This window comes from Muntiacus reevesi, chromosome 9, assembly GCF_963930625.1.
Source record: "Muntiacus reevesi chromosome 9, mMunRee1.1, whole genome shotgun sequence".
Lineage (NCBI taxonomy): Eukaryota > Metazoa > Chordata > Mammalia > Artiodactyla > Cervidae > Muntiacus > Muntiacus reevesi.
Genome location: NC_089257.1, coordinates 32330471 through 32344316, shown reverse-complemented (window position 1 = coordinate 32344316; position 13846 = coordinate 32330471). Strand labels below are relative to the sequence as shown.

The window sequence follows — 13846 nt, the reverse complement described above, 5'->3', positions numbered from 1 at the left end:
AACTCTAGAAACATAAGTGATTGAGCATCAGAAAACTGCCTTAAACACGTGATTTCCTTTGTGGTGTTGCCTCATGGTACATTATCTCCCCACATGATATGTTTATACTTTTATATGATTATGGTGAGAATTACATTTTTCTTACTCTTTGTCAAGCCTAAAATTATCAGAATGTTAGTGCTTAACACTTATGCTTGAGGGCATCCAAGAATGCAAACATCTTCTATAAGATGATATTTTTCTTTTAGAAATATATTAGCTAGGGCTATACTTTAGCCTACTTTGCCAACAAAGATCCGTACAGTCAAAGCTATGTATGGTTTTTCCAATAGTCATGTTTGGATGTGAGATTTGGACCATAAAGAAGGCTGAGCGTTGAAAAATTGATGCTTTTGAACTGTGGTGTTGGAACAGACTCTTGAGAGTCCCTTGGACTGCAAGGATATCAAACCAATCAGTCCTAAAGGAAATCAATCATTGGAAGAACTGATCCTCAAGCTGAAGCTCCAATAGTTTGGCCACCCAATGCAAAGAACTGACTCGTTTGAAAAGCCCCTGATGCTGGGAAAGATTGAAGGCAGGAGGAAAAGGGGATGACAGAGGATGAGATAGTTGGATAGCATCACCGATTCAATGGACATGAGTTTGGGCAAGCTCTGGGAGATGGTGAAGGACAGGGAAGCCTGATGTGCTGCAGTCCATGGGGTTGCAGAATCAGACACGACTGAGCAACCAAGCAACAGGGCTCTAATGCCTAAGGAATTAAGACTTGGCTGTAGTGATGAGTTTGAGGCTTTTGCTGCAGTGTAAAGAAGATTCCTATAGTTCAGGATAATACCTCAATCCTAAAGGTTGTAGAAAACATGTAGGTTAGAAATTGTACTACATCTACAATAATTAATAAAACAAAACCACACAGTACAATGTGGAGAAACAGACTTAGTAGTCACGTACAACAGTTTTAGATAGTATAAGTCAACAGTGTGAAACAAATTATAAAATCATTTTGATCTTGAGCTGTGTTAATATCATAACTAGAACAAAAGAGGCAAGAATTTATTTCATGCTGATCATTATGGAGTTCAGATTGAGGGACATGGTCAACAGGGACACATTTAGAAAAGAGTAGCTAGCATGGTAAAAGACTTTTTGTATGGAAAATAGCAGAAGACATGAGGTGTATGATGTAGAGAAATGAACACCTGAGGAGCATGATAGCTATGATGGTTATGATGTTTTCCATTGCAAGTAAAAGAAAAAGAAGTCAAACTGGTTTTAAATAACAAAAGTAATTTATGGACTAACTCAAAAGTTCAGAGACAAGTTGGATTTTAGGTGAGGTCAGTCTAATGGCCTGTTTAATCTTTCTCTCTGCTTTGTAGAGCTTTGGCCAAATTGGCTTCCACCCTCTCTATATCTTGAGTCAAGATATCTGCTGTCTCTGATCAGGGCTATATGCTTTTTCATATCAAGTGAGAGTCTGAGAAAAACATTTTTCTTCCCATAGCTCATTGGAAGAAAAGAATTTTCTTTCCTCAAATCCCTGGGAAATATCTCTTGTACCTTACTGACCAGAGTTATGACACATGCCAATCTTAGAACAAATTATAGGGGCCATAGGGTCATGTGTGCCAATTAGCTTGTCAGGAGAAAGAAACCAGTTGGAGATACATACACACACACACATACACACACACACACACACACACACACACATATGTCTCAAGGAATTGACTGGCATTATGGGGAAATGGTAGGGTAGGCCAGCAGACTAGAAACTCTGATGGGAGATAATACTATAGTCTTGCAACTAAATTTCTTTTTCCTGTGGAAACCTCATTTTTTGCTCTCAAGGGTTTTCATCTGATTGGATGATGCATACCTACGTTACAAAAAGTAGTATCCTTTATTCTGTCCATGGGATTTCCCAGGTAAGAATATTGGAGTGGATTGCCATGCCCTCCTCTAGGGTATCTTTCAGACCCAGGGATTGAACCCACATCTGCTTCTGCATTGCAGACAGATTCTTTACCACTGAGCCACCAAGGAAGCCCACCCTTTACTTAGATGGAACTGATTTTAATGGTTCAGTTCAGTTCAATTCAGTCACTCAGTTGTGTCCAACTCTTTGTGACCCCATGAATTGCAGCATGCCAGGCCTCCCTGTCCATCACCAACTCCTGGAGTTTACTCAAACTCATGTCCATCAAGTCGGTGATGCCATCGAGCCATCTCATCCTCTGTCGTCCCCTTCTCCTCCCGCCCCCAATCCCTCCCAGCATCAGGGTCTTTTCCAATGAGTCAACTCTTCCCATCAGGTGGCCAAAGTATTGGAGTTTCAGCTTCAGCATCAGTCCTTCCAATGAACACCCAGGACTGATCTCCTTTAGGACGGACTGGTTGGATCTCCTTGCAGTCCAAGGGACTCTCAAGAGTCTTATGGTAGGCACATCTAAAAAAGCTTTCACAGTGATACCTCAGTCAGTGTTTTATTAAATAATCAGATACTTTTGCCAAGCCAAGTTGACATATAAACGAGCATCAATATGATCAGTCTCTCCCAAAATACACAGGACCTCAAAAAAATTTTTTTAGGTCCTGTTATAACAGAGAGTCATCCCTACTGACTCAGATGGTAAAGCATCCCATCTGCCTGCAATGCAGGAGACCCAAGTTCGATCCCTGGGTTGGGAAGATTCCTTGAAGAAGAGAATGGCAAACCACTCCAGGATTCTTGCCTGGACAATTCCATGGACAGAAGAGTCTTGAGGGCTACAATCCATGGGGGTGCAAAGAGTCGAACATGGCTGAAAGACTCACACCATCACTTTCTGTAACAGAGAGACTGGCAACTAAGAGGTAGCCAACAAATATCACTTACAATAGCTAGCAATAGACGTGTAAGAGGCTGCCATGGTTTTTAATTGTTTTCCATGGGCTGATACCTGGGACAAAAGTTATAGAAATAGTGAGGCAGCAGCCATCAACTTAACTAAAAAACAACTGACCAAAACAAAACAAAAAACAGCAGTGAGTTTTTATTACTGGGAATGTTCAAACACAGGCTAAGTGACCGTGATGTAAGCCATAAAGTTTAAGCCAAGAATACACCCAGATGTTTTCTTGACATCTGGGGCAAACTGGAAGAACTCTGAATTGCCTAACCGCAAGTTCTCTACCCCACTGTGCTTCCACTGAGAAGGCTCCTAACCAAACAACACTCCTTATCAAAGGGATCAGGCATAATACCTGCTTATCCCTGATTAGCAGGTTTAGGTTCCCTTCCAGCCCATGGGATTATTCACACAAGCAAAGGCATTCATTTGTGGGCATGTGGCACTCTCTTTATACCATAAAATCTGCTTCCCAAAGCCTCTGTCAGTCCACTCTGTTCCAGAATACAGCACCTATGTAGCTATGCATGGCATTTGGTGTCCTCCTCCCCTGAGCTGTCAATGGATGTGATTAATAAACTGTCAATCTCATCTGTCCACTGTTGAGTGCCGAGTGTTCGCTTGACCATTTTCGTAATTTTAGAATGGAAATCCCTTCGTCACCAATGGGATGAATGAAAAATGATTAAGAGTCTCCTCCCTACTCTGCCCCCCAGCAGTGATGGTGGAAAGGGAAAAGATTGAAACATCATTTAAATAATTGGAATAAGTGATTTGTGAGTTGCCGGCCAATCCCAAGACTTACTATTTCTGTTTTCAATGCTAGTATTAGCATTAATTTTATACTTTCCAAATACAGACCTAGAAGTTTGTTTGTCTCTCTTCTCATAGCACCCATTGGGTTGTTTTGAAAATTATTTATACATCTCTTCTTGTCAACTCAAAGCTCAGAAAGCCATGCTTTATTAATCTTTTTATACCTCAGAATAGCATAATGCCTGACACATAGCAGATATTCAATGAATATTTGGTTAGTGAATCTGAAAATCATTTTCTCCATTGGAATTTGAGAAAAAATTGCCAATGAGCTGTGAAATTCTCCTTAAAAAACATCACATATAAGTAAATATAATAAATATGAATTTTCAACACTGTTGAAATCTACACTTACTCCACACACCTGTAGATGGAAGAATGAGGTCTTGGGAGTGTTGACCATTATTTTCCCTTCTCCTTCCTCTTCCAAAATGTGTGCCAGTTGCCCTTGGGCTTCTGAAGAACCCTGAAGGCAGCATCTCACTTTGTGAAGGAAGGAGAATTAATATAGTAGTAAGGTGATCCCAGCTCCTTGTCTGTCTGTTCATTCTGAATGTTCCATTCACTTCAAAATCCCTGCTGAGACTAAAACATTATTTCTGCAAGAAGGCATTTATTTTAGCCATAGTTTCATTCTTCAAGTGTGCAGCTGCATAGCTCCTCTATCCTGAATTATGTGAAGAATATGGAGAAAGTTAAAATGGTTTGCTTGAAGATGTTTGACCTGTCTCTTTTCTGTTTTATTATGTACTATATTTAAAATTTTATTTTTTCCAGTTTTGTTGAGATAGTAATTATACAGTGATACATAACACAGTATATAGTGACATTTAACACTTTACAAGTTTAGAGTGTCCAGCACAATGATTTGACTTACATATATTATGAAATGATTTCCACATTGTTTAGTTAACACCCATCATCTCATATAAATACAAGAGAAAAAGAGATTTTTTTTTTTGCTTGTGGTGAGAATTCTTAGGATTTATTCTACTAACAGCTTTCATAAATACTACACATAAATACAACTTTCATAAATACTACACATAGTATTTCATAAATACTACACATAAATATTAACTATCATCATAATGTTGTCCATTACATCCCTAGTACTTATTTATCCATAAGTTTGTACCTTTTAACAACCTTCATTCAGTTCCTGTTTCCTCACTCACCACCTGTGGAAACCACAAGTCTGCTCTCCTTGTTTTTTACCAGCATAGTTCCCCTTCACCCTCCCTCTCTCCCTCCCTCTCTCTCTCTCTCAAGATTTCACATATAAATGAGATCATACAATGTTTGTCTTTCTCTGACTTTGCATAATGCTGCGAACCATCATGTTGTCACAAATGACAAGATTTTCTTCTTTTTTATGGCTGAATAACATTATATGTATACATATATATATATATGTAGATATATACATACATACATATGCATCTTAAGTTCTCTATCCATTCTCCCTTTGATGGACACTTAGGTTGTTTTAATGTCTTGACTATTGTAAATAATACTGTGATGAATATGAGGGTGCTGATATCAGTTCAGCATAGTGTTTTTATTTCTTTTGGATATATTCCCAGAAATGGAATTGCTAGATAATATGGTAGTTCTATTTTTAATCTTTCAAGGAACCTCCATACTGTTTTCTATAGTCCCTGTACCAGTTTCCACTCTCACAAACATTGCACAAGGGTTTATTCCTTGATGGAATGGCATGTTTCCTAACCCATAGATCTAAGAACTTTTTTTTTTTTTTAGAAAAAAATAAAAGGACTGGTCTGACAAAGGAATTTTTCTAATTCATGAACTTATATACCTTCACACAGGTGTAAATAAATTGTGTTCATTAGCAGGAATTAAGTTATGTTAACCCACCTCTGATGTTGAAACCAAAGATACAGTTTCCTTATCCAAATGTCTTTATATAGTGCAAAGTATGTGACTGGCAGTTAGTAAATATATATTGGTTTAATAAGCTAATAGTAGAATGTGCACCCTTTCATTGATCCTGGGCCTTAAGACTTTAATATAACAGAAGTGTTTCTTCCACCTCCTGGTCTTATTCCCAGTAAACAGATCCGAGCCATCCTAGGCCAGTTCAGCCAGGCAGAAGCCTTACTAATGAAAGCTGGAGTACAGCCAGGGACTTTGGATGGAGTTCTTTTGGATCTTGGGTGTTCCTCCATGCAACTTGATACCCCTGAAAGAGGTTTTTCCCTTCGGAAGGACGGCCCCTTGGACATGAGAATGGATGGTGACAGGTGAGTATTGATAAAGCATTTTTCTCCTCACAGCAAAAAAATCAATTTCTCAAAAAACATTCTGAATTTGATTTCCTTTTAAGACTGTAGAATTCCCATAACACGCCCACACCTAACACCATCCATACATAATAAATCAGTTTTGTTTGCTACTCATTATAGACTTTAGTCTTTCACTAGATTTGGGATTCTAAAAGAAAAATTATTGCTGTCTTTATACAAAATAGTACAGAGGATAACTTTTGTATTGATTTTCCTTTTTACACATACAATATGGTCTTTTAGGCTTCTAATATTGATAAATCTGATACAGAAACAATGGTTGCATTTTGGTGCAGACCTACTTATGCCTTTTGTGAAAAGTAAAAGGGACTATACTTAATCCATATTCTTTTGACTACTGCATAAAAGGCAAGATTCCAGAGGTCAGCGATTGTGTGTTCTGTGCTATTTCTTGTATTGTCACAAAGATTCAACCTTCTCCAGAGAATCTAAAATTTATGGTACTGAATCAGACATAGTGCTATGTGTAAGACAGCTTTCCATTTCTCCTTCATTCCTCACCACCTTGGAATTACATTTGTCTTCCATCATTTAAATAGGTAATATATACTAAATAACCTCTAGGAATGTATAGGATAACTTCTTTTAAATCTAAATAATTTTAAAAGCTTAGATTAGCACTTGTCTCTGTGCCCAATTCTGACCCAGGAACTGAATAGCCTGTATCTACACAACAAGGCTTAAACATTTTTTTTCCTCATTTTATGCAACCCCTCCACCAAATTATGTATCATGGTCCATATATTTGGGAAGCTTACTTTCTAGAAAGAACATTGGACTTTCTCATATCTAAATTTGTAAACTATTCAGTTACTAATCTTCAGTCCTAGACTTGCACAAACATTTGTACTGAAACAAATAGATTTTTCAACATTTCTTCCAGTCTGTCAAAAGTACCTATATATGAGAAGTTCAATGTCCAATTTAAGTCAACAATGTAATATTGAGTTGACTTTGACTTTTCCCCCCACAGACTTCTTCATCTCCTGGAAATTATTCACACATAGACTACATAGACTGTTGCCTATGTTTTGCCATGACCTGCTAACTTAGAGTGTGACCTATACTTGTTGGAACCTTTTTGTTCTGCACCTTATACCTTCTTTTACACAAATTGGCGTTCATGGAATGAAGAATGTGATCATAAAAGAAAATAATAAAAAATCCTTTAAAGACCAGTGACTAATAGTAAAGGTCAAATATCTTCTCATGTTTGGAGATTGAGGTTGTTGGGCAGAGGTAATAAAATGTCAAGCAAATTTCTGCTGTTCCTGTGTCTTGCTAAGAAAAATAAATAAATAAATAAATAAAATACAATGAACAAAACTTTGAGTTAGTAGTGGTAAATCCCCATATTGTTAATGTAAAATCATCATCCAGCTGTAGTCTGTGAATTGAGAGTTTCTGAGGCTCTCCCCTAAGAACATGAAAATAAGCCCTTGAGAATTAAACTCTAAGTCAGTATGTAATAGATGAGAATGCTAAGTCACTTCAGTCGTGTCCAACTCTGTGCGACCCCATAGGCGGCAGCCCAGCAGGCTACCCCATCCCTGGGATTCTCCAGGCAAGAACACTGGAGTGGGTTGCCATTTCCTTCTCCAATGCATGAAAGTGAAAAGTGAAAGTGAAGTCGTTCAGTTGTGTCCAACTCTTAGTAACCCCATGAACTGCAGCCTACCAGGCTCCTCCATCCATGGGATTTTCCAGGCAAGAGTACTGGAGTGGGGTGCTATTGCCTTCTCCAATAGATGAGAATAGTATTGAGCAAATATATCTTGAAAAGTAGGATGGCTTCCAGGTAGATAGCATAGGCTAATCAGATATGTTAACAGATCTGAAGGAATTACATGGCATTCAGAAAGGAGAAATTGATTCACATGATTTGATAGAAAAAGGAAAGTTAGAGATGAAAATATGTTTAATGCTAATCTAAGTGGTGTAATGGGAAGAGGGAGTCTAAGTCAATAAATCTGGCCAGTCAAATCCTGAAAGTGAAGCTGGTATTTCCCTGTGCTGAAGATGGATACAAGAGGCTTTCCTAACCTGTTGCTATTTAACAGTGGAATGTTATAGCATAGTTTATTCTGTACTATCCCAAGTTCAGCAATAGCTTTCAGATTATAATAAGTTCTTATGTAGAAGAAAGAAGTTCCCAGCTACAAGGACTTGTATCTAGGTCTAGCTCTGCTGTCAGTTGCATTCTTCACTAGAAGGTAATGAATAGATTGCTACTTACATTCTCCTAAGTGTAGTAATTTGTAAGCGGGTGATCTCTGGAGGAATGACAAGATCTCATAACTTTCAATTTGGAAGGAAAGATTTTGTATCTTAGCTTCTCTAACTATTTGAATGCCTATTCTCAGCAGTAAAGGATCCACCTGCAGTGCAGAAGATGCAGGTTTTGAGAGGCTTACAGGCAGGATGGCTAGGGGTCCCCAAGTGGAGGAAACAGACTGCAAGTGTCATAAACTGCACGTTTTCTTTCTCTCTCTCTTAAGCAGCAGGAGGAAACAAACTACAGTGTCAGGCATTTTTCCCCCTTCTCTATATAAAAGTAAAAGGTTTCTTTTAAAATTCTTGTTGCCACTACCTGGTTCCACCTGAACTTAACTTTTCTCAAACCTTGAGGTAACCAATGCATTTTTCTTATGGAAATATTTTTCTTAAGCTATGTTAACGAACTATGTATTTGCTTGGAAATCTGCCTTTCTTCAAGATTCATGTCAGTTGTTTCATGGCCCAGGATGACTCACCTGGTGCCGGGGCTGTCCAGAATGCATGTTGTGGGTGAGGGGTCTGGTGCCACTCTCAGTTTTGAGGCATTTCCTTTCTCTAATTTGCAGCTTACTAATAGGTATATCACTTCTTGCTATAAACTAGGAAGGGAGCACTCTTTCTGCCCCCTTCTGATATGTATGTCAGAAGCTTTCTCTGTGTCTTGTATACTTAAGTAAAACTTTATTACACAAAAGCTCTGAGCGATCAAGCCTCTTCATTGGCCCCTGATCGAATTCTTCTCCTCCAGAGGCCAAGAATCCTGGCATCGCTCATGGCTCATAGCAACAGTCTTTCAGTTTGATCCTTGAGTTGGCAAGATCCCCTGGGAGAAATGGCAACCCACTCCACTATTCTTGCTAGGAAATTCCATGGACAGAGGAGCCTGGCGGGCTACAGTCCTTGGGGTTGCAAAAGAGCTGGACACAGAGACTACACAACACAACAACATCTGAAAGTTCCTAGCAGCCTGTCGGTTTTCCAGAATATTGTCCCTTTTGCCCCATTTACCCTATGGAAACTTCTACACCGCTATTCAGTGTTAATATGACAGTAAAACAAAATCATACCTATTATCCACTGAACTATATTTGAGCAAAATGCTCTTTTAATTTTCTTACTCAACAGTAGAAGGTTAAAAAAAAAACTGCTAGGTGCATCCATACTAATCGTAGGATTCTCCTGGTAGAACTGAACATATATTCTATGGTAGAACTGGAAATACCCTATGAGTCTAAATTTATCATCACTAAGAAGGTTCATTCTGACGCTTGGTGGTTTGAGCAGTTGAATTAACAGCTAGGTAAAAATCTAACAGAAATTTTTTGGTTGGGCCAAGAATGAGGTTTGGAAAATCTAGGAATAGAAAATCTCTAAAGGACAGTGACATTCATTGAATTTCTCTGTGCCAGGCACCATGCTGTCTATTTTGTAAGTGCATGAACCCTTAGTTCTCTCAACAATTCTGTGGGATAAACATTGTTACTTTCATTTTACAGGTTGGGATTGAGGCTCCAGTAGGTTCAAATACATAATATGAGTAGCACAGTTGTGATTCTAATCAAGGTTGATCTGACTCTACAGACTAAATCTTTATCCTTAAAGCCATTATTGAAGGAGCAAAGCATGTTGGATGGAAATAGGCCACCTTATAGGATGTTCATTGATCTGGGGGTACCATGGCAGTCAGAAAAAAAGAATAATAGGATCTGGAAAATAAGGTTGCACACATGCACGCAGAGAGAAGGAGAGAAAGAGAGATATGGCGGTCATGGCGATATAGGGGAAAAGCCAAAGACAACAATAAAATGTTTTTCCTAGAGACACTAGACATGTTAGCAAGGCTCAGTGTTGTTTTGGTGTTTTTGTTTGCTTTTTGCAGTGTCATATTTATGGATTCAGATGTTTGTTGACAACCCCACTCTGATTGACAGTCAGGTCTTAAAGCTACCATATCTTCATTACTTAAAGTCATTACATTATGGTACCAACAATCAGTCCAACACAGTAACTACAGGAGCAAGAACTGTACTATTAGCAAAGCTATCTTTCTAATAATTAAGATCTCAGCTCACACTTACCATTCCTTGACCCACTTCCCTAAAGTAAAGTAAATTGGAATGACTTGACAAAGTGAATTTTTTTCCTGTTACTATAATTTATTCTTATTTGACCAGAGGTCAAATTGCTTCATCTCCTCCACCTGAAATTACCATCTAGGTCTGTTCAGTGTTGTTTAACTATCAGGTTTTCCCCCGTGGTGACTTTTGTCATGAATGTGTACGCCAGTATTGTTAACAGTTTGAAGTAATATATGTTATTACTGTTACGGTTGTTCTAGTTTTTGTGAGGGAAACTGACCAGCAGCATCTTCTTATTTAGACTTTCTGAATTTAATTTGTACCCTCTTATAAGTAGTAGGTTACTTTACATCCTTAGATTTAGTTAAGTTCCTGAGATACAGACTCATTTAAATATCAGTCAGTAAGCCTTGTATCTTCTATACTTAAAAAAATAAATTCAAACAGTAATTTAAATTTGAACAAACTAAATCTGAAATGTTTTCCATTATTTTAGTCTAGGAGAAATCTTCATAAGCAATAATAACTTCTTTCTGAACCAAAGGCTAATAAAGTATTTTAACTTTCTGCTGCCCTGGACCTTATTGAATGTCACACACAGTCCGACTTCCATAATCATGGGTATTTGAAATGAAAAATCTGTTTCATTTGTGTAAGATTTCAGTCTGTGACTTTAAACGCTTCAGAAGCCCTCTTAGACTATGTGTGTATGCCTGACTTGATCTCAGTTCTATGAAGTTTTACCTCTTATCAATGACAACTGACATCAGTGAACTAATTGACCCTTCTTGTGCGTAGGTACCCTGATATGCCCACCGCAGCTGATGTTGTGAATGCGTTAGATCAACAGGCACTTGCATCCATTCTGAGAACATACGGAGAGGAGAAGCACGCCAAGAAAATCGCTTCAGCAATTGTTCAGGCACGCGGCCTCTACCCCATCACCAGAACCCAGCAGCTTGCCAGCATTGTTGCAGGTACCCTCATTAATTCTAAACAGTGTCTGAGAGAAGAAAAAATATATATACAAAAAGTGTGTATGTGTGTGTGTGTATAAATCCCCTGAAGTCCCAGAGGGATTTATTTGTACTTGAAATCATGCAGCGTGGAATCTTGCCTATCTTCTCTTATGCCAGCTTGCTTTGGTTTTGCAAACCTCCCCCCTCCAACACCTCCCTCCCACAAACAATTTTTTAAAGTATTCTGTAGTTTGCTGATTAGTTTAATAATAGAATTTTTTGTTTTTTGGTAAGGTCGTTTATCATTTGTGCCTACCAAGGTGAAATGAGGAATGACAGGAGCAGAAGAATTTCTCGATCCATCACAGTGGTTGATAAGCATCCTCTATAAGATCTGACATTACCTCTCTTAGTTTTACATTTCTGCATTTTAATATTTTGGGCAAAAGGAGAATTGCATTGCCCAACTGCTAAAATAAAATCCAGTGACTCATACATCTATTCTAAACAACCAGCTAACAAAGAGTATGTGATGTATAGGTTATTCCACTTTGTGAATGCTAACTAAATCAGCCTGAGGGGCTTATTGAAACATTTCATCTTTTCTGCTCTTTGCCACTATAAACCTCTTGAACTTAAGTCTAGCTAGGAGGCGCTTTATTACAGCCTTTCTGTTTGAAGCCAAAGTTGTTTCACAGCTGTGTTCCATGATGAAAGTTTTCCAAGGCAAAAATACAACTCCTGCAGTTATTTAACAGAATCCCAGTGGTAATTTCTTCATCTTGTTGGACCATCTGAAATCCTACATCATTTTTATTTACCAAAGGTAATAAGATTTTTTTCAAAAGTTCTGAGTAACTTACTTTAAGTAGCTAAAGAAGGAGAAAAAAGGAATACTTGGGTAGCTTATAAAAAGAACCTAGTTTTAGTTGCCTCTATCTTGATATTATCCATAGTTTAAGGAATAAAACAATATAAGTTCACTAAGATCAAGGTTTAGAGATCCTATAACCATTGCTCTGTAACATTAGTTAATAAGACCATGTTCTACTTAGCTACTAATCATAAAATACAAAGAGTGGACCAAGTCTTTAATTTTTTGCTATATACCTCAAGGCCCTTCCCACTTAACCACTGAAATTCCTGCAGCAAGTAAGAGTAAAATCTTGTGGGTTATGTGGACATAAAATATTCCATGATTTTCTCCCCCAAAGCATTTTTACCAGCAGATTGACATGACATTCACCCTGTCTTCTGTCCCTTCTCTTCTTCCTACTCCATACACACTAACACATCTATCTCCACCTTATCCTTTCTGTCATTAACTAGCTGTGTTCTCTGTCTTCCATTTTGGAAAGGAGAGCAGTGAGAAGTCACATTATCTTTTATTATTAAGAAAATCCAGAACTATCGGTGCTGAAAAGTGAGGACTCAGGGTTAGAGGGCATCCTAGAGACCATCCAGTCAAAGAACCTCATCTGATAATTGAAGAAACCAAGTCAAGGGATGGTGAGCAGTATCCTCAATGGTTCAACTTAATCAGTGACAACATCAGATCTAGAATTTGAAAGGTTATGAATTTGAGGCATTATTGAGAATCTGCCTTTAAGAAATTAAGCTAGCTTTTCTGTCTCAGAACTCTAATCTATGAACTTGGGGAAATAACAGTATGGTATTCATTAGAAATTATATGAAGTTGTAGAATAGGAACAATTTAAGTGTTTTCAGAAAAATCATGTTGTGAAAAGCATGTTTTGGCTATGACAAATGGTATAAACATGGGAATTTTCATGTATGTGTAGGTAAATCCCCATTTTAGTAAATGCCATTGAAAATTTGAGTTCCTTATAATCCATTTTTATGGCTCATATCAGCCCATATAATACAACTTTATTGATGATGATATAATTCTTTGGAGAAGGGAAAAACAGAAAAAATTGGTTTCCATTTTGTGCTTATTTATTCAAAAAATATTTTGGGAGAGGCTGCTATATTCCAGGCATTTTACTAAATACTAAAGGTAGAATGAGAAGCAAATCAGATAGCCTCTATGTTCATGAAACTTACAGCCTAATAAGTGATAGAATAAAAACATGGTATTAGAAACTTGTACTGATAGTTGTAACACTCTTATTTATTGTAGTCTGAAGTTATGATTGTGTGGCTCATAGAAAAAGTTGATTCAAGTGGAGAATTATAGAATATATATATATGTTACATAACCACACCTGTGCATATATTCTATATTCTTACATAAACCACACCTGTGGCATATATTCTATAAGCTCTAATTTTGCTTTTATTAAAATGAAATAAGAATTTAAAGATACTGCCAAAGCAATCTGAATGAGCATATTTTCTTGATTTTCTTTATTTTTGTCTTAATAATTACCTCACCACATCTAATTTGATTGCATTTTTATGTGACTTACCTTTATAAGAGATAAGTTTTCCAAAGTCTCTAACTTAGTATTCATGGAAACAGCAGCTGT

The 13846-nt window shown here is 37.5% G+C and overlaps 1 protein-coding gene across 6 annotated transcripts in view; it reads left to right on the top strand.

The window, feature by feature from the left end:
• The window catches only part of METTL15 (methyltransferase 15, mitochondrial 12S rRNA N4-cytidine), a 351902-nt gene that overhangs the window by 158953 nt on the left and 179103 nt on the right, over positions 1-13846 (top strand). For 5 of the 6 annotated variants that reach the window (XM_065944510.1, XM_065944511.1, XM_065944507.1 and 2 more), the window contains 2 exons: positions 5786-5977; positions 11194-11372. In XM_065944510.1, the coding sequence (XP_065800582.1) occupies positions 5786-5977; positions 11194-11372 (371 nt within the window). The remainder of the gene's footprint in view (positions 1-5785; positions 5978-11193; positions 11373-13846) is intronic. The other variant, XM_065944509.1, reaches the window with a different exon arrangement.